This window comes from Mustela erminea, chromosome 3 (assembly GCF_009829155.1).
Source record: "Mustela erminea isolate mMusErm1 chromosome 3, mMusErm1.Pri, whole genome shotgun sequence".
NCBI classification, from domain to species: Eukaryota; Metazoa; Chordata; class Mammalia; order Carnivora; family Mustelidae; genus Mustela; species Mustela erminea.
The window spans coordinates 60421339-60442604 of NC_045616.1; the positions used below are offsets into that span (position 1 = coordinate 60421339).

Here is a 21266-nt window from a genome sequence, read left to right on the forward strand (position 1 = left end):
ATGTTACATGATTTAAACGCCTGAGGCTTTGTAAAGTGTTAGCAGTAATTACAACTTAAAATGTTAAAACCAGACATTAGGTATAAGACTTCAAAACACAAGCAGCAAACAGGTCATTAACTCTGGGAATTGGAATGGTGTCAGGAGAGGGACAGCCATTAGTTTTAATCTTATACACTCTATTATTTTTGAATATTTATTGCATGCATAGTGTTTCTACCAATAAATAAAATGAGGTTAGAGAAAAAGAGTGATCTTAATTAAACAATTCCTACCTGGCTCAAATCCAGGGTTTGATGTGCATATTAAGGCTACTTCTCCAGCTGCCATGTTTTTCTGAAGCTGGGGCCAGAAATGTACCAGACCCCTAGGTTGTAGGCCTCTTTGGCATATTTTTTAATATCCCATCTGGTTCCAACTCTGGGCTCTAGTCCTGCAACACAATGATCACAGCATGTCTGTCACCGTCCCTACATTCACATCGTAGGCGCTCTGATGGGCATCTTTTAAAGTTAAAACATGATTGGGATGTCTGGGTGGCTCAGTCTGTTAAGCAGCTGCCCTTGGCTCAGGTCATGATCCCAGGGTCCTGGGATTGAGTCTCACATTGGGCTCCCTGCTCATCGGGGAGCCTGCTTCTTCCTCTGCCTGCCGTTCCCCCTGCTTGTGCTCTCTCTCTCTCTGACGAAAAAATAAATACATAAAATCTTTTTAAAAAATAAAATATGATGAACTTTACATTATCTAATTTTTTTCATTAACATCAACTGTTTTTGGTCTTACTCTGTCTCTTTTCATTACACTGTACCATTACTGTTCATTATAGCCTTTTCCATGTTCTCAGCATAAGAAAACATGAGGACAGGGCACCTGGGTAGCTCAGTTGTTAAGCGTCTGCCTTCGGTTCAGGTCATGATCCCAGAGTCCTGGGATCGAGTCCTGCATCGGGCTCCCTGTTCAGTGGGGAGTCTGCTTCTCCCTCTGCCCCTCTCCTTCTTCCCTCTTTCACTTTCTCTTTCTGTCTCTCAAATGAATAAATAAAATCTTCAAAAAAAAAAAAAAAAAGAGAGAGAGAGAAAGAAAAAGAAAACACAAGGACCGCTCCTATGACCTGAACTTACCAAAGGGATATTCTAGGAGATCCACAAACCCACCTTTGCCACAGTCAGGGGTGTGGAAGCCCAGGGCCTGCATCATCAGGTGTGCCTTCAACCCTGCAGCCCTAGAGGCCCCTCCTTCATGAGTCTCATTGTCTTCAAGCTGGTGCTGGGCCCAAAGCAGCAGCTCATGCCCACAGGGGTCATTCCTAGGCAAAGAAATAAAGAACTTGTACATTTTACTTATATTTTTCTTTAATAGTTGGAAATTGGCTTAGAGATTAGTTATCCTGCTCTACTTCCCAAGTTTTACCAAGAGGGAAACCAGTGCCAGTTAATTCTATTTCTGAACTGTTCTCACAAGATTAAGCAAACCTTGTTAAATTTCTCAAACAAGAGCTGAATTGCTGACCACATTATGGGTCTGTTTACCTGCCTTCACCAGCTTAACAGCACATTCTCCTGATGTCATACTGCGCATATCTCCTCCGAGCCTATGTACATGGTAGCTGCCACTGGTTTCCCCGATTCTTTTAAGACTGCCATGGCGCATACGGCTTCTTCGTCATGTTCAAAATACTGAGAGATTTCACTTTTTCTATTGGTCCAAATGGAAAGCAGATTTTGAAAGGTGAAATAAATAGGTTGCAAAATCGTTATAAGAATGACCAATTATATGTGATAAAACTTGCTGAGGAACAGGTCATCATCAAACTAAAGAATACTTTTTTGAGTAAACGTTTTAATTCCTTTAACAGTAATATAAAGATTTGCATTCAGAGATCATTGATTCAGCAAGATGAAGACTTGTTACGGAAAGAAACAGAAAAACAACACAAAGGTTTTTGACGTAATTGAGTATTTAAAATCATAATTTTGAAGGAACTAAGGTTTTTTTTTTGTTTGTTTGTTTTGTTTTGTTTTTTTACCATCTTCTATTTATTTGAGAGGGAGAGCAGAGCAAGCGAGAACACGAGTGGTATGGGAGGGGCAGTGGGACAGGGAGCTCCCCACTGAGCAGGAAGCTGGATGCAGGACTGGATCCCAGGACCCTGGGATCATGACTTGAGCCGAAGGCAGACACTTAACCTACTGAACCACCCAGGTGCCCCAGGAATGAACATTTTAGAAATAAATATTATTATTATTTTTTAAGATTTATTTATTTGAGAGAGAGAGTACACATGAGTAGGGGAAGAGGTAGAGGGTGAGAGAGAGAGAGAGAGAGAGAGAGAGAATGAATCCTAGACTGTGCTCTCCCCACTGAGAGCACAGCCCAGTGTGGGGCTGGATCTCACGACTCTGAGATCACAACCCAAGCTGAAACTGATTGGGGCACTTAACTGACTGAGCACCCAGGTGCGCCTTACTAATAAATTTTATACTCCTCTTTACGGAGCTGGGGTAATCTCTGAAAAATAATGAATAGTTTATTATACTTTCTACTTCAAAGTGATTTTATATTCTCTTTAGAGGGGATTTCCCCCAGTGAGACCACTGTGGCACAGAGCAGGGAGGAATAGCTGCTGAGTTTGTCGAGGGTGGACAGGACACCTTGTCTGGTCAACCCAGGTCATTTGTAGGGGTCTTCCCAGGAATGCCCTTAAGGCCACAGTTGAAAAGCTGACCTTAAGTAAGTGGAAAAAAGCCAGCAAAAATCTAAGTCTTCTTGACTTAGATTCTGCAGAAGCAATGTGTGAGGAATGGCAGAGAGAGTCCACAGAGAGGTTCTTAACAAAATGAACTTGTGTTCCCATCCATCTGGAGAACCTATCAGGTGGAATTTGTGCCCATCTGTGCAGGTGATTGTTGCCAAGTGCGTCTGCCAGGATTGGGTGGCCCTGAGCCTTGGGAAGGTTGGTGAAGCAACAAGCTTTTCAACAGATTCAGAGAGTGATAAGGGAAACAGCAGCTGGGAGATTATTGGCTTTGTTGGGGGCTAGAGACTTGGGCTGAGAGCTCAACTCCAGGTGGTTGCAAAGATGGGAAATGGGGAATGAGGGCTTTTTCATTTTTAGAAAGGGAAGAAAAAGAATGTTCTGGGCCTTCATGTCCAATCAATGATGAATTCTCCTTCCTTCTTCAAAATACCCCTCATGTGTTATAGCTTGAGTGAAAGCAGAGGGATGGGAGTGAGCACAGCATGGACAAAGATGGGCAAGGAAACTTGCTGGTACTGAGTATTACTAGCGGGGCCTCATGGGCCTGACTAGCCACCTACCTCCTAAGCTTTGCTCACTCACAGCCTTCACCCCTGCACAGCTCCGTCCGGCTCTGCCTCTCCCACAGGAGAGGTTGCTCCCTGAAGCACTGTTCCCTTCTCACCCAGCATTGTAGGGTCCCCTTTGAGTCACCTGCTACAACCATCCAAAGAAAACCAAGGCTAAGGCTGGGCCTCTTCTGGGTCTGCCCTTGGACTTCACTAAACCCCAGCATGCAAGTGAGAGATGTTTGCCTTGACAGCAATGCATGTACATAAACCTTTGACCCTGTACCCTGAGGAAATGAGGGCACAAAGCAATCCAATACCCTCATGAAACGTGGAGACTATGTAGTGGGATTTGTCAGAAGAGGGTGACTCCTCTCCCTAAAATACTAGGCTTACCCCTGCAATCAAGAAGTCTGCTTTTTTCTTTGTAAAAACCTCTAGCTGGAGTCAAGAGAGTTGTTTTTTTTTTTTTAATTTTTTATTTTCTTATTAACATAAAATGTATTTTTATCCCCAGGGGTACAGGTCTGTGAATCGCCAGGTTTACACACTTCACAGCACTCACCATAGCGCATACCCTCCCTAGTGTCCATAACCCCACCCCCCTCTCCCGACTCCCCGACCCCCAGCAACCCTCAGTTTGTTTCGTGAGATTAAGAGTCACTTATGGTTTTTTAACTCTAGCTTCATCCTTGTGGTGTCTGCACACTGATGTCTGTCAGATCCCTCTGCTTTTAAAGCATCACCTTTGCCAGCCACTTCCCCGACAAGGTCACAGGCACCAGCGTTCACATCTTCCCACTGAGGTCAGAGAGCAAGAGTTTGGATGGTGAGCCTGGCATTATCACGGTAAATGTAATAGATAACAAAGGGGGCAATGAGCAAGTCAGACGAATCCCAGTCATGGTTTAAACTGCAGTTTGAGGGGGATGGGGTGACTGGGTGATGGACATTAAGGAAGGCATGTGATGGGATGAGCATTGGCTGTTATATGCAACTGATGAATCACTGAACTCTACCTCTGAAATTAATAATACACTCTATGTTAATTGAATTGAAATAAAATTAAATTAAAAAACCCTGCAATCTGAGAAGACCAGCAGAGTTAGGGACCTTCTCCTTTCCTACCAGTGAGCTTGTATTTCCATTAATGTTCTCACCACATGGCATTTTAGTAAATGTTTGTGTTTGCCTCTCTCACTGGACCGTGAGTCACTTTCGAACAGGCTCCGTGGCTTTCTTTCATCTTTGTTTTGAGCACAGAGATTGGACTATAACAGGTACTCAATAAATGTTGGTTGGTTGACTGAGTAAATGGGCATGAGCATTGACAAGTATGAACACTTTACATGTACACAGTATCACACAGTACCTCCACGTTCTTCCCCTGCTCTAGTTTTCTCAATAACCTTGTGCATTTAAGCATAAATGATCTCCATTTTGCACAGAGAAGACCAGTGCTCTGAGCAGCCAAGTGTCCTGCCCAAAGTCACATGCCCAGCAGGTGGCAAACTTGGGCATCAAACCCAATTCTTCTCATTCCCAGGCCAGTGCTATGTTCCCAAGGACCACCCTATTTCTAGATGGACAAGTTAGAAGAGAAGATGGTTAAATAAGGTGAAAAGGGCACCTAGAAGTGTTTTCTCTACAGAAAAATAGCACAGGATAACCATGTCCTTCCAATGGCTTATTCCTTCCTAGTCCTATCTTCCCCTCGTCCCCAGCTAAAGATGCAGAGAAAAGCTCATTTATGTAGTACATACTCATTCTCATAATAATTTCTTAATAAACATTTTATGTGGAGTTTGTTATAAGTATAGTAACATATCAGGTCAGTTCCATACCTTATCCTCAAGAGGTTATTTTTATTACAGATGATCCCCGGCACTAAACCCTACCCTCCTCCCACTCCCTATCCCCACCCCCACAAAAATGACAGTTTATCTTGCTCTCTAGATTGTCCTCACTGTCCGAAAAGTGAAAGTCTGCATGACACTTGATCCAGCTCTCAAGAATTCCATGTGAAGTTGACGAACTACAAAGTAGTTTTTGAAATTAAAATTAAGGAGATAAAATTCATAGGAGCTATCATGTGCAGCAAATGCAGCTTACGTACTCATAATCTCTTTAAATCACACACAATTTCAAACCTAGTTCTAAAAAATTGCAGTTTGAGGTCAGTCGAGTTCAAGGGCAGGAAATGGCAGAGTCAATACTAAATTGGGACTGTTTGGAGTGGCCTCATATTGTCCTGTCCATGGGCCTCAATGGTCTGGTGCAGCCATAGGCAGACATTAAGGTCTGGGTGACCAATTGCCCCTTGGTCTTTTGGTCTACAGAGGGTTTATTCATTTGCCTGTGTTGTGGAGGATGTGGCTAGTCTACTTACAGTCAGGAAATCCTTCCATGAGGAAATTCTCATGGCGGACAAGGTATGTGTCGGTGGTGCCTCCACCAAACTGATTCAATGGCAGGCAGCTGGGGAGACGCGGTCCAAGAGCTTCCGTTGGGCTGTCAGGACATCCCTCCTTTCTCTTCATTTCTTCCCAACCTCAGTCCTCATCCTTGCTATTTCAACACTTTCTTTCTGGTTGAGCAAAAAGATCTTCTAAAATTAAGAACAAGTTCTCTGTGGGCTAGATGAAATCTTGGTGCTAAGCTCCAGAGAAACAAAACTTGGTCCTACCATATAACTCTGAGTGTGTGATGAAACAATAAAATTGTGCAGTGGGTATGATGTGTTGGGCTTTTTATGCTGGTTAACTCAGGAGACCCCACAGCTACCTGTCGTACCCTCCTGTGTCATGGGTCAAAAATCTAAGCCTGGGGGTGCTGAGTGGCTCCTTCAGTTGAGCAACCAACTCTGGATTTTGGCTCAGGTCATGATCTGGAAGTCGTGAGATTGAGCCCTGCATTGGGCTCCACGCTCAGCGTGGAGTCTGCTTGTCCTTCTCCCCCTGCTCCTCCCCCCACTCACACTCTTGCTCAAAAATAAATGAATGACTCTTTAAAAAAAACAGAAATTTACCCTTGGAAAAGTCAAATGACTTGTGCAGTCACACAGCTGGTGGGTGGAAGCATCAAGACAGGATCCCAGGTTTCTCAGATACACGGTGCATATATGAATATGATCAGAGGAAATCAAAAGACCCATTCCCAGCTTGCAACCATTTCATTCTTTCGCTTTATTTTTCGCTTTAGTTTAGGAGACTGCTCTCAAAGAAGAGTAAAAATAGAATCAAAGCTCCAGTTTGATGTTACTCGCCAATCCCATCACAGTTTTTGCCTCCAACTCTTACTGTTTTGTTTTGTTTTTTTCCTAGCTCAGGGGATGAGGTGAAACTGTGTTGGTCTCTTCACACCCCTCTCCCCCAACAAAACCCAAATGTTTACTATCTATGCTGTGTTAATCTGGTGGTTACCTTTAATCATCTTTACCAAACACACTGTTACAGCACAAGACACAAATTAGCCAGAGGCATTAATGTGAAGCAATAGCAGTTTCAATTTGTAAAGGAAACTCTTGAATATCCACAGCGTGGATATTCATGGAACAAATATTAAGGTGTGTATTTTAGCACTCCCTATACCTGAAGATGCTAGTGTGTACACGTGTGGAGGGGGGCACTGGAAAAGGGAGAGGTCGTTTTCTTCTATATGCTTCAGCCCATGTACTGTCACTGTCTCGATGTCTTAGCAACTCTGGAAAGTGAAACGGCCCTTAGACAACACTTAGAATTATTTATTTATCTTCTCTCAGTCAGATTTAAACAAACTCTCACCCTCTGAATTAAACACTGTCTTGGGGGATGCCTCCACTGACCTGTGTCAGGATGGTCTGCGGCTACTTCCAGAGTCCAGAGCCCAGCCTTCACGTAGCCCCTCTTCTCCAGAGTTATGAGAAAGCTGTCACCTCCAACTACAACCTCTCCACTACCCAGACGTTCCAAAATACCCTGATGGAAAGAAAGAAAAGTCACTTAGGATACACACCTTTTTTTTTTTTTTCTCCTAAAAGCAGTCTCCAATTTTAGGAAAAGTGGTACTGTTTTCTTACAGCTCCAGTTCTGTTAAAATCCTCAATGTCTAATAATATTTCAGAAAGATTGAGTATATTATATTTCTTGGACACTCCAGATATTCGTTTTGTGCAAAGTGCTGTGAATAGTTTTTCTCAAATAACATGTAATCTGAGTCAAGTTACAGTGAAAGTGCTGATTCTATGATAATTAGTTTGGTTTTTCAACATGTTTGTGGCAGGCAGTGATAGTTGCCTAATTAATATGTATTTTCTCTCCTCTTCTCTGTTAATGTATTTCATTTGGGGAGACAAATATCCCTAACTTAAAACAAATCCTTGGGCTCCCTTGCTTCTAGGGGTGGCCATTTGACACGGTGCTGGCCAGTGAGACATAGGTGGAAGTCAGTTAAAGATTTCTGAAAAGTTTTGCTTTCCTGATGTAGAGGGGCACTCCCTTCTAAAAATCTGGGCATCTTTCCTTCTCCTTCCTATTTGGAATGTTACCATAAATCCTGGAGGAATATCAGTCATCTTTTACCCATCCCATTGGAAGCTGACTAAAAGCTGGTGTAACTAGCAGGAGTGTGTGTGTGTGTTTGAGTAGCTAGCTGCAGCAACCAAGGATTCAAAGACCTCATGTTAGGTGGAAAAAATAGTCTCTTTTTTGTGTAACCACTACACACAATCCTAAGGGACACATAGTTTCATAACAATGCCCTACATTTTCCAGCATGTTTACATACATGTTTTTATTTGGTACTCTGGACAAATTTATGAGCTAGGCAAGGCAGATGGTTTTTATTCCCATTTTATAAATGAGGAAACAGACATTCAGAGAGGCTAAGTGACTTGTCCAAGGTCACAGAGCTAAGCATGTCAACAAGTAGACTTTGGATCTTCTAAATTCCTCATCTAGCCTCTTTCTACTCCCACTTCTCTGTTGGGCCCAGCCATACTTGTATCCAGAGCAATTCTCCCAGACCTTACAGTTTCCATTGTCTAAAGGGTGACTCCCCCAGATACCTGCATGGGTCACCCTCTCACTTCCTTCAGGACTTTGATCAAGGATCATCTTTTCAGGGAGAGCTTTGCTGACCATCTTATAGAAACACTACAAACACCCCATGGCCATTCCCATTCCTCTTGTGTAGACTGCCTTAGTGTAAGGTAGAGTTTTTCTTTTTTTAATTTTTAAAGATTTTTAATTTATTCATTTGTCAGAGAGAGAGAGAAAAAGAGAACACAAATAGGAGGAGTGGCAGGCAGAGGGAAAAGCAGATTCCCCGCTGAGCAGGGAGCCTGATGCAGGGCTCGATTCCAGGACCCTGGGATCATGACCTGAGCCGAAGGTAGACGCTTAAAGACTGAGCCACCCAGGCATCTCAAGATACAACCTTTTATTGAAAATCAAGGCCAGTTCATTTCAGCCAGTGTACGGTTGGACACAGAGCAATGCATGAGTGGGGGAGAAAAGCATCTAGTTGCTTCTTCTAACCAGTCTGCAGTCCCAGAAGGTACATTAGCAAGGCTTGTAGTTGAGGCCACCTTATCCACGGCATCTCCATTTTGGAATGGAGTTTGGAAGTGGGATGGAGACCAGCTGTGTTAACTGTGTTAGCCAAAGACACTGTTTTGACAGAGAGGCTCCCGACTCTGGGTACTTTTTCCATACTTCATATCTAAAAATGAATTTTAGATGAATGTGGAAGAAATGTTAAGATTTATTATGACTCTTACCTCTTTCTCTCTTCCCTCTATAAAATGCAATTCACCCTTTTGATTATGAACTTTTGAAACATAAAAAGGACTTCAACTTTAAACTCTGCCGAGACCTTTCCACCTGCCAGGTGCAGTTCCAGGCAAGAGGGATAGGATAATACACTTTGGAATAAGATGAGGTCCCTGCCCTTAAGAAACCCAATGTCTGGCCACCTTGGGGGAAAGCCAGGGTGTCAAAAAGACCTCACAACTCGCGTGATAAATAAATGCTGCAGAGGACTATGGAAGAGAGAATCAGAAGCAGAGTCGTTTGCATAAAATGTTGTCTTGAAAAATCTAACACTTCAGTTAAGTTAACCATGTTAAGAATCAAATTTAGTCCTAGAGGGGGAAAAACACTGCCATACAATCTGGGTGTTACAGGATAGTATCTCACCTCCCACATCCAGTCTGTCCCAGGGTTATGACAAGTGTATCTATTTAACACTTCTTAGAAGTGAAGCCCCCTCCCGTCCTCACTGCCCCTACATTGTTGAAATGGCCTCCACCTCACTCCAGCCCACTCCGGCATATCTTCCGTTGCTACAGAGTGAAACCCTGCCTGACCTACTCTCATCTGGGATTGCCTCCTGCTTTGTTCTGCCTCAGGCCAAACACCCTCCATTCCTGCATCTATCACCTGTATTGCACGATCTGGTTACCTTCCCGTCTCCTCTGTTTGGCTTTAAAATGCTTCTCCTCTCTAACACCCCTTGTCCTCCATGATATTTGTTATGCTCCACAAATAAGTGAAACCATATGATAATTGACTCTCTCTGCTTGACATATTTCACTCAGCATAATCTCTTCCAGTCGCGTCCATGTTGCTACAAAAGTTGGGTATTCATCCTTTCTGATGGAGGCACAATACTCCATAGTGTATACGGACCACATCTTCCTGATCCATTCGTCCGTTGAAGGGCATCTTGGTTCTTTCCATAGTTTGGCGACCGTGGCCATTGCTGCTATAAACATTGGGGTACAGATGGCCCTTCTTTTCACGACATCTATATCTTTGGGGTGAATCATGAGAGACTATGGACTCTGAAAAACAATCTGAGGGGTTTGAAGTGGTGGGGGTGTGGGAGGTTGGGGTACTAGGTGGTGGGTATTATAGAGGGCACGGATTGCATGGAGCACTGGGTGTGGTGAAAAAATAATGAATACTGTTTTTCTGAAAATAAATAAATTGAAAAATAAATAAATAAATAAAATGCTTGAGGCTCAGGTGACAGATCTCATTGGTCTCTCTCCCTACCACCACATACGGCAGCTCACCAAGAGTAGGCCCTTCATAAACTGTGCCAAGAGTTAGCAGACAGGGAAGACTTTTGAATATGTCCCTTGTTTCATAAATGCTGCAAGTCTGGTCCTGAAGAGGGGAAAAAATAGCACTCTAGAACAGAAAATTAGCTAAGGTTTGAAGAAAATGACAGGGCTTATTTTTATTGTATCCTCGTGATAACAAGTCAAGGCATTTTGATCTGTTACCTAGATATTTGTCCAAAATTTCAAATTTTGCCTTTTTAAACAGCCATTAGCAAAATAACCACATCATCAAGATTTGAATTCAGAGCATCTTTTAGTTCCTCCTTCACTACTCTATTTACCACCTCAATTAATTACTACACCAGGAGGATCTAAAGACAGCACTAGTATGACAGAGGACTGTGGAAAACACAGATCACTGTAAATTTACTTTCAGTACATTTCTATTTTCATTCCATTCTGTCTTTCATTTTGGCAGTGACTCTGCCTCGGAGCTGACAGTGAGCTCCGAGAAGCATTTTTTCTTCGTTTTTGCAGACCTCAGTCTCTAGACTTCTGGATTTAAGGTCTGGCTCCCCGGTGCCTCTGTTCACACACAGAAGAGCAGACCAACTTCACCCTCTGGCGGGAGGCTACCAGGCATCCATTCTGCCTGAAGCAGCCACTAGGACTGCTCTTGGGGATTAATGAGGCTACTCTTCACCTCCCCCTGCCCCTGTCCCCTGTGGCAATCAAATGAATTCTTAAGATGTACCTGTTAGCTGACAGGAGAGGTGATATTAGGTGATTTCCACTAACATTTTAACTCTTGGGTACACATTAGATGGGTTATCATATGATACTCTTGGTGTTACAAGAGCAGGGGCTGGGAAGAAATTGGACAGGGACAACATATTTTAAAAATCTTTTTTTAAAAATGAGCTCAAGGTGAGCACAGTATTACAGAAAATTTAGAGGAAGAAATCAGCACAATGTCTTTATCTTTTTATTAAGCTCATTTTCTTCAATGCCCATATTTTACTTTCATAATCAGAAAAACATATCCAAAGATTTTTTCATTAATTGTTAAACCCATGTTGCATATCTTATGTAATTATCACCATTATTATTTCCTTCCTTGCACTGCATATATAAATATTTTTAGGTAGTTGAGATCAGTCCATGACAAAGTGTAACTCCTTTCATAAGGTAACATTGCCAAAGCAGTTTGCTTATTCCCATATTTAGCTTCTTAATTGGCTGCCCAATAAGTTGGTAAGTGGATGCACCTTTATTTAGGGAGCCCACCGTGGTTGGGCATCTTGGTTATTCCTAACTTTTTATTATAAATAGATTAGTGGTTCACATTTCCACGCCTATATAGCTGCTCCCTTCCCCACCCTCACTGAATTTTGGGGCACAGGTGGGTTGCTTTGAGGGATCCTGGAGATGGCCTGCGTCCAAGTTCATGCCTTTCTTAATTTTGTTTTGTCATCCCTTCTCCTCAACAAGCACACACCCAGCAGAGAAGCAGGGCGGGGTGGGGCGGGGTGGGGTGGGAATGAGGCTCACAGTTGGTGAGCAGATGGGGAATGAAGCCTGGAGAAAGGGCCAGGAAGACCCATGTGACTCATCAGAGGAGTCAGAGGAGGCCGAGCCCCTCCAAACCACCTTACTTGCACCCCCCTACCTGCGCCCCCCCCCACATCCTCTCTCTGCAGCCTCGGGTATGGGGGGGGTCTGCACCCGGGACTGGTTTCAGGCCAGCCCCTCGCTTGCAGGGCCAGGCCGCCACCCTTCCCAAAACGTGAGGGAACCGAGCTCTGGGGCCAGTTGACCCGAAGAAGACCTGACGGTGCTGGTGGGCTGAGGATAGAAAATGTAAGCATGGCCCCTGAATCCGAAACTGGACTTCACCTCCCCCCTGCCCCCCCCCCCCACTTCACCCTAGAGTAGAATGGGGTGACCTTGAGCTAGTTGCCTGACTCTCTGGGCCTCCGTTTCCTCATCTGAAAAATGGGAATAATCGTGAAACCGAGATAATTTGCGTAAAGCAGCATGGGGCACCGGGTTAGGGCTCCATAAATGCTACCCGAAATTGTTATCTAATCCTGTCGCCAAGGTGGTATTGTCACCCCCGGCAACTGGCGATCGCGGAAACCCAGGCGCGGAGCCGTCTAAGTTCCCAGCCAAGAGCTGAGGTGGGGTTTGAACTTCAGGCACCGGGAGCCCTGTGGTCCGCGGGGCTGCATACCTCGCCGACGCCCGGAAACTCACCTTTTTGGCCCCGGGGACTCCGGCCGGTACCATCGCGCCGCGACTGTGAGGGCGCCGAGTCCGGGAGAGCGCGCCAGCCCTCGAGCCCGCCCCTCGCCCCGGGGGAGGGTTCCCCCTCTCAGCGGAGCGGCCGGCCCCGCCGCCCCAGGGTTTCGGCTGGCCGGCTGGCCTCGGAGCTGGTGCCCGCGCCCTCGGCCTCGGCCTCCCTGGCCTCGCCATGCTCCGCTCGGGCGCACAGCGGCTGCGGGGCCTCCGGCTGCAGAGCCTCCCGCTGCGGGGCTCCCCCGGCCGCCCGCGCTTAGCCTGCGGCCGCCAAGGGTAAGTGGAGGCCCGGCCAGTGCCGAGGCCCGAGGCTGGGTGGCTGCGGGGCGGGAGCGAGGGCCTGAGGCAGTGTGCAGGGTCAGGGGCGCTTTGGCGTCCAAGAAGTGGGTGTTTGGATTTCTTCTAGATTTCTCTGTTTTCTTTTACATGCACCCACATACAAAGTGAAATAGTATTCAAGGGTTCCCAGTGCGAAGCCACTCCTACCCCCATCTTTTCCCCTAGTCAGCTGTTAACAGTGTCCTCTGAATCCCACCCCCCCAATCCTCTGTGTATAAGCAAACAGGGGTGTATATATATATTCCCCTTCTCCTTCATTACACCTTGCTTTTCACAGTGTGCCTTGGAGAAGTTCACGATCCAGCCAGGAAGAAAGTCATGCAAATACATATATTGAACCACTGACCAATAATTATAAAATGAGAGAAGAACGTGAGCAGTGAGGAAATTAAGTGAGAAAGTAACATTTTACTCCACCTGTCTCTTCAGCCTGGAGCACAGTGGGTGGAGGAGGAGATCCAAGGTTTATAGAAGCTAATCATCACGTTGATTAGGGGTTTTCATGGAATAAAATGATTATAAGTGTGTTCTTTAAGTAGACTGAGAAAAATTATTCTCTAGATCCTTTGGACATTTAAAAAAAAAAAGTCACGTTCAATTCTTTAGTTCTGTTAGTTTCAATGGACCAGAATTATACGGAATGGGGCTCACATGCCTCCTCTTCCTTCCCCGAACCAGGTTGCATCAGTCAGGATTTAGATGTCCTAAATGATTAAAGCAGCACTATGCCAACCTCCCAGGCACTGTTAGGATATTAGAGAAACCAGGAGGAACACATGAGTCAGTAAACTATAGCTACGACTGCCTGGGAAAACTACCATTTAAAAAAATTGTCTTCCAGAGAGGAGAACCCACCCTTATCTGCAGAAACAAGATGGAAAGACAGAGCAGAAACTGTGATCATTGGAGGCGGCTGCGTTGGTGTGAGTCTGGCTTATCATCTCGCCAAAGCGGGAATGAAAGATGTGGTCCTCCTGGAAAAATCCGAGCTCACAGCTGGATCTACCTGGCACGCAGTAAGAAAAGCACCTCGAAACCATCCCAGGCACTGAACCGTGTACCAGGGCAATCACTTTTCTTCCCCCTTAGAACTCCCCACTTCGAGCTCTGTAGAGCAAGTTTCCTTTCAGTCGTGTTGGAAGGTGCAATTACAATTTAGTTGGTGTACTTCCAGGGCATGATCAACATTTTTAATGTCTTTTTCTTGGACATGTGGTTTCCGGATTCAACCCTGGCTCCGCCATTTTCTACCCAGCTGACTTGGGACCTGTTACTTAAGCTTCCATTCCTGCCGGGCAGAAAGGGGCCATCAACAGCACCTACCCAAAAGGGTTGTGACGAAGGTTGAGTTAATATGTGTAAAGTTATTAAACACATGGTAAATGTTTAGCAAGTGTTAGCTTTTGTGTGGAAAGATCCTGGCTGCCTGATCTCAAACATAGCAGGAGACCTTTCCCTAAACTCCCCTCACCTGGGTTTCGTGGTCCTTTTGCTTTTATGTATGATTTTAATTCCACACTGCGAGTCGGCAGCTTGGCTTCATGAAGTTGAGAACTATGAGGGCTGGGAACATGCGACATTGTTTTCAAAAGTGTTGTCTAAATAGACACATAGCCCAGGCAATCGGAAGTATTTAATGATATACATAATTGTTCCTGTGCTACAGAGTAATTGGGCTGAAATGGAAAGTTGCTCAGGTAAAGGAAGTGATTGACACTTCTCTCATACCAGTATGTCATCCCAATGATTTCTGAAGTCAGCTAAGGATGGGAGAGGAAGTTTTGGTGACTGTCAGTACAAATCTCTTTTGGAGAAAGGGTTGAGCAGTGTTAGCTATGGCTCGTCATCCCTTTGTGTCTCTAGTTTTCCTCTGCTGAGACAAGAGGGAACCCTGCTTTTTGGGGACTCTTGAATCTCGGACCCGCTCTAGGTTTGGGGGTTGTCAAGTACTGAAAGGGCTGCCTGTCTCGTGCTGAGATTAGGGGAGAGCGCAGCTCAGATTTAGGCCCAGTTGGGTCCAGCATCCCAGTGATCGCATAGTGGATGGAAACTCATGGATGGAGACTTCTGGAAAAGTTGTGCCAAGCCCAGCTCCTCTCCCCCTGTCTCCTTTCCCTCCAATCCCCTCATCCTTCAGTCTGAGCAGAAGGTGCAGGCACCTGGTTCTCCCGCAGTGCCCTTTCAGAGCCTTTACAGGCACACTGGCTCTTGTCCCTCAGCTCACTTCCTCCTACCTGGAGAGAGGGGTCTCTCCAACACTCCTGGCTCTACCCCCCGTCCCTGAACTAGACTTTTCGAGGTGACTTATATTGTCACACCGGAGGAAGCCTGCATTTCTCCTGTGGCTCTCCTGTAACTTCTCCTTAGTGGCCATTTGCTCATTCTTTCAACATCAGTCGCTGAGAGCCTGTATTGGGTTCAGGCCAGTCCTATTCTAGGAGATGAGGACACAACAGGGAAAAATGAATGCCTGCACCCGCAGAGCCACATTCTGTGTGGCAGACAGAGGACACACAAGCAATGCTTGAGAGTAATCAGTGCCATGAAGAAGAGGAAGGTGGGGTAAGAGGATGAAGGACAATGGGATGGAGGAGTCAGGACGCTACTTCGAGGAGGTGATGCCTCAGCACAGACCGGGAAGATGAGCAAGGGTGTGGTGAGGCTGTCCAGGTAAGCGCATGTAGGCAGGGGGAAATTGAGGCAAATGGAGATATTCTGAGAGAGAGGCTTACACCCTTTTAAGACTTCTGGATGGTTAAGGAGGGCATGTATTTCAGTATTTTAATTACAGATTTATCATTTATATTTGATTGATTTGATGTGGCCCATGTTTTACAATAGATTATTGGACTCCCTGCATTATTACTTCTTAGACAGCCTGTGAACGAACACTCAAAAAAAGCAGCGTACTCCTAACCTGAGTTTTTTCAGGAGAAGTGGGCAGAGTTCTTAAGATGATAGCTTCTTGTTAAATGTTAACTGTGCAGAATAATTTCCCCTTAACCAGAGAGATACCAGAGTGAGTGGGAAAGGCATGCTCCTACTTTATGCTCTACAGTTTACAAAAAAGAGACCCAGGCAGTGTGAGCTCAACATGGACTCAGGCATCAGGAGCCAGATTATTTGACCCCCTGGGGATAAAGGAAAAAGCAACATGAAGAAGTTCCACATATTCAGAATTTTTAATGCAGAGAAGTATTTAGAGCAGATTTGGGAATGTGGAAGGCTGGGGAGCCAGCTAAAGGGGCAGATTACAAAAATCCAGGCAGCATCACTGAAACATGACACATGCTCAAGGTTAAACGTATCTGTAAAGTGCAGGAATCAAATACTTACGGAGGAAGGCACAGCTTGCAAAATGAATATTAAAAATGGAGTCACAAATCCCCAAATCCTGAGGCTTTGCTGTATTTGAACAAGACTGCTTTGTCAGCAGGTGCCACGACTACCAATTTAGAACATTTCATGTAGGATGGAGGGACAGGGGAGAGGATGGAGGGAGAAGCAGCTCTGGAGCATGGGGCGCCCAGGAGAGAAAGTCCCTGGGGATGGTGACAAAGTGAATATTCTGGAGAACTGAGGACTGAAGATCTAAAGATGCACAGTGATCCATTTGGGGTGGAGGGAGACAATACTAGAACTTTCTATTCATTTTCATCTAAAAATGTAACAAAGAAATTAAGCTTTACTGGTCTTTACAAATAGCCTTCACTTGTGATGCGGGTGACATACTGGGTATGATTCCAAGGTCGGCACCACAAAGGAGGCATCCCTATACTTTGTTTTTCTTTAGTCTGCATGACATAATGTGGATCAGGTGCTATAGAGAATCACTGTTGTGATGAATTGAATGGAAACAGGGCTTTAAATAATACAATTTGTGATGAAAGGGAGAGGGAATGAACTTGAAAGTGTTGGACCACATCTCATACAATAATTTGTAAGGGTTGTGAAACAAAATTTTTCTTTCTTTTTTTTAAAAAGATTTTATTTATTTATTTGACAGAGAGTAGAGAGATCACAAGTAGGCAGAGAAGCAGACAGAGAGAGGGGGTGGGGGGGTTGGGGGGGAGAAGCAGGCTCCCTGCTGAGCAGAGAGCCCGATGTGGGGCTCGATCCCAGGACCTTGGGATCATGACCTGAGCTGAAGGCAGAGGCTTTAACCCACTGAGCCACTCAGGTGCCCCCCAAATTTTTCTTTTACAAAAAGACAAGTGTCCTAAATCTAGTGACCTTTGTAGTGATGAAAATGGCTGCCAGTCATTTCCATGTAGCAGATACACATTAAAAAAAAAAAAAAAAAGGGGCGCCTGGGTGGCTCAGTGGGTTAAGCCGCTGCCTTCGGCTCGGGTCATGATCTCGGGGTCCTGGGATCGAGTCCCGCGTCGGGCTCTCTGCTCGGCAGGGAGCCTGCTTCCCTCTCTCTCTCTCTCTGCCTGCCTCTCCATCTACTTGTGATTTCTCTCTGTCAAATAAATAAATAAAATCTTTAAAAAAAAAAAAAAAAAAAAAAAAAAAAAGAATGCAAGCTGTCCTTTCAAAGTAAAGATGATATTTTAAGTGAGAAATAACTGCTTTCTGCAAAATAGTCCTTTTGGGAAGAGAGCATTTTGAAAAGAGATGTTTTGAAATGTTGGCATCATTATTAGATTTTTCTGGCCAAAATGATATGTATCTAGAAAAACTCTCATATATATATACAAGAGATAAATTTTTCAACACATCTAAGATTTTTCCAAATGATGAGTTTCAGTGGGACTTGTACCCATATACTTAAAATATAAAAATGCGGTGACTTCCAATTAGCTCATAAAACACCTGCTGGACAAGAGTACATGAAAGGTGACTAGTCAGTCAAGTTTCAACAGAAACGTTTGTGTAGGTGATGATGGGGTGGAGGAGGTGGGGTCACCATGCACAGAGTACAGCCAAGAAAGTGCCCTTTTTTTGCTCAGACCTTTGTATCATTCATAGCTAGTTTACCCAGCTAGCATAGCCATTCAGTCTCAAAATGAAAGAAACCTGGGATTAAGCCTTCAAGTTGCTGCTTTACCAAGGCTAACCCTATATATATTTCAGTAATAAAGCACATTATTCACATAGCTTTGGTAAAAGTTTAATAAATTAGTTGACTATTCAAGCTATTCTATATAATAAACTTTACATAATTCTATATAATATATATATAATATAGAATTATATATCTATATTATATATTTAATTTCATTTATATGTAATTATATATTATAATAATTTAAGTTGTTTTATAATTCTATATAATAAACTTCAAAAGCACGAAAGCTTATTTACATAAGTAAATTTTAAAAATTCATAAGCTTTTTTACACAATAAACAAAATTATTTAAAATATTTAACTCATTTCATGTTGTTTTTGTATGTTTTATGATTTCTGTTACAAATAGTAATACAGGGTGCCTGGGTGGCTCAGTCATTAAGCATCTGTCTTCGGCTCAGGTCATGATCTCAGGGTATGAGGATTGAGCCTGGCATCAGCCTCCTTGCTCAATGGGGAGCCTGCTTCTCCTGCTCCCCCTGCTTGTATGTCCTTTCTCTCTGTCAAAAATAAAAACAAAAACACAAAAAAACTAAAAAAAAAAAACCCAAATAATAATACTATTCATATGTCATGTGAGAACAAGGCAATCCACATATTTTAGTGGGTGTGTTTAAATTTTTTTATCGATGTGTGTGTCTGGACCACCTGGCTTATGTAATGGCTTGAGGTCAGTCACTGGGCTTTTTTGAGGTTGTAGAGGCTCGTGAAAGAGAGGGCAGGCTTATTAGAGAAAGATTACCACTAGCTTTAGAGATAATTGATGATTTCTCAAATGCCATCATTCCTTTCCTACTCATTCATGGTTAGCCTACTGTGAGGAAGAACTTTTTCTTCTCCCTGTCGGAGTATTTATTTATTTGTTTAATCAATAAGGACTCATAATTCTAATTTCATTCAAAGAGTTATAGTTCTTAATGATTTTTAATAATTTTGTTTCCTCAAATCAAAGGTAGGCCCTTTCCTGTCCTCCCTATAGACTTGTGACCATTCTAGTATCTTCTCTCTCTCTCTTTTTTTTTAAAGATTTATTTAATTATTTTAGAGGTTGGAGAGGGTCAGAGTGAGTAAGAGAGAGAGAGCAAGAGAAAGAAGATACCACACTGAGTGTGGAGCCTGACTTGAGGCTCAATCCCATGATCCTGAGATCCTGACCTGAGCGGAAATCAAGAGTTGGAGGCTTAACAAGAGTCTGAGGCTTTTCTCTTGGTTCTTATATCTTTCTTGAAATGCTTTGGCATTTAATCATATGCTCTTGATTTCATTGTTTCATATATGAAAGTTTCACGACTTCAGTCAAGCTACAAAATCTTGAAGGATAAGAACAATGTGTTCAGGGAACCTGGGTAGCACAGTCAGTTAAGCGTCTGACTTCAGCTCAGGTCATGATCTCAGGGTCCTGGGATCCACTCCTGCATGGCTCCCGGCTCAGCAGGGAGCGGCTTCTCCCCCTCCCTCAGCCCCTCCCCAACTTGTGCTTTCTCTCTCTCAAATAAATGAATCTTAAAAAAACACAATGTTTTCCCCTTCAAAATTTCTATTTACTATATTCTTTCTGAAGCCCAGAATAGAAACACAGTGTTCCCTAAACAGAGTTCATTGGGCTAAATGTCTTAAATAACAATTTTACAAAAACAAACCCATGTGACTTTTTCAGATAAAAGATTATTAATTCATAAATGAAACAAGATGGGATCAGGAGGGAGACAAACCATTAGAGACTCTTAATCTCACAAAACAAACTGAGGGTTGCTGGGGGGAAGGGGGTCGGGAGAGGGAGGTGGGATTATGGACATTGGGGAGGGTATGTGCTATGTGAGTGCTGTGAAGTGTGTAAACCTGGTGATTCACAGACCTGTACCCCGGGGATAAAAATACATTATATGTTTATTAAAAAATTTAAAAACTTAATTAAAAAGATGATTAATTCATAATTCTATTAAAATAGCTTTCTGGGGAAGGGAAGAGGATTGATATAGTGTAGATAGACAATTTTCTGGTGGTCTGATTTATTCTAAGTTAAGCTCAGAGGATCTTGAGTAAATGGTGAATGGAACCCTACACCAGGGCTTGTGAATATCATTTTTTTTCCTAACTGATGAGAGATATATGGAAGACATGCCTAGCAGACACCTGAAGGCTAGGGATTCTCCATTATTGATCTAGAAAAGCTCATATGCACACTGATACTAAGGAGAGTGGGATATTTGAAAGTGAAAGAGCCTGACCCACACTTCCCTCTAAGCCCTGTCAGGGTTTTTCTAAAAAAAAAAAAAAAAAGCTGTGCATGTGTCTAAATGCTTGAACAAGTACCTGACAGAAGCCCTAGGGTTCTGATCCGTAAAGGATGACACTGAGGAACTTCAAATGGAGTGCTTTTGAGTTTGGGAGAACCAAATATTTACCACTATCATAGAAGAACCTTATAAATCCTCCCAAACAGATTTTATTTGGAACAGATTGTGTTCTGATGAGCTTTCCAGGATAAATTAGCTATAAAATGGGGCTCCATGTTCCAAGATTCATTGTTTATGTACCACAAAAAGGAAAAAAAAAAAAGCAAAAAACAAAACGGGGCCCCAGATACTTAATTTAGAGAAGCTGCTTCATAGAATTGCTTAGAATTCTTTTTTTGGATACTACATTGCATCTGCCAGAGTTAATAAAAGGGGTTTTTGGCATGCTACTATTTAGATATTTTTTTTGTGAGAGTAATTCATAAGTGTTTATTCAGCAAATATTTGTGGGGTACAATCTATGTGTTCATCAGACAGGTTAAGCTTCAACAAAAATCTCTTCACCAACTAGCCAGGCTCTCATTCTCAGGAATTTTCCAATTCTTGAATTTTGGAAACTTCAGGAAAGAGAACAGGAGGGCTATTCCATTTAAGAGATTGGTGGGGATTGGGTCAAGGAAAATTTTGCTGGTCCATGCTCCTCCTCCTTATGGGAACACAGGATTTGTTGGTTTGGGTCCATACTGTATGCCACCCCTCCCTGCATATTCTTCCTAACAGCATACATCCCTGAACTTCTCATCTAAATCATCCCCTTTATGAACCTATGAACATTCTTTCCTTAGTAACTTTTAGGGACTTGCCATATATGTTCATTGCCTGACTTCCCATTACCTACATGGTTCAAATTGCCCATGAGTCTTATGCCTAGCTCTGCTCAAGCTGGAACTGATGTGTTCTGATC

The 21266-nt window shown here is 43.5% G+C and overlaps 1 protein-coding gene and 1 pseudogene across 1 annotated transcript in view; one reads left to right on the forward strand and one right to left on the reverse strand.

Annotated features, from left to right (window-relative positions):
- Positions 1 to 12846, reverse strand: part of LOC116586205 — a 27938-nt pseudogene extending 15092 nt beyond the window's left edge.
- DMGDH (dimethylglycine dehydrogenase) overlaps positions 12810 to 21266 on the forward strand; it is a 66209-nt gene continuing 57752 nt past the window's right edge. The window contains exons 1-2 of the mRNA XM_032335885.1: positions 12810 to 12928; positions 13833 to 14007. Of these exons, the coding sequence (XP_032191776.1) occupies positions 12828 to 12928; positions 13833 to 14007 (276 nt within the window). The 5' untranslated portion in view covers positions 12810 to 12827. The remainder of the gene's footprint in view (positions 12929 to 13832; positions 14008 to 21266) is intronic.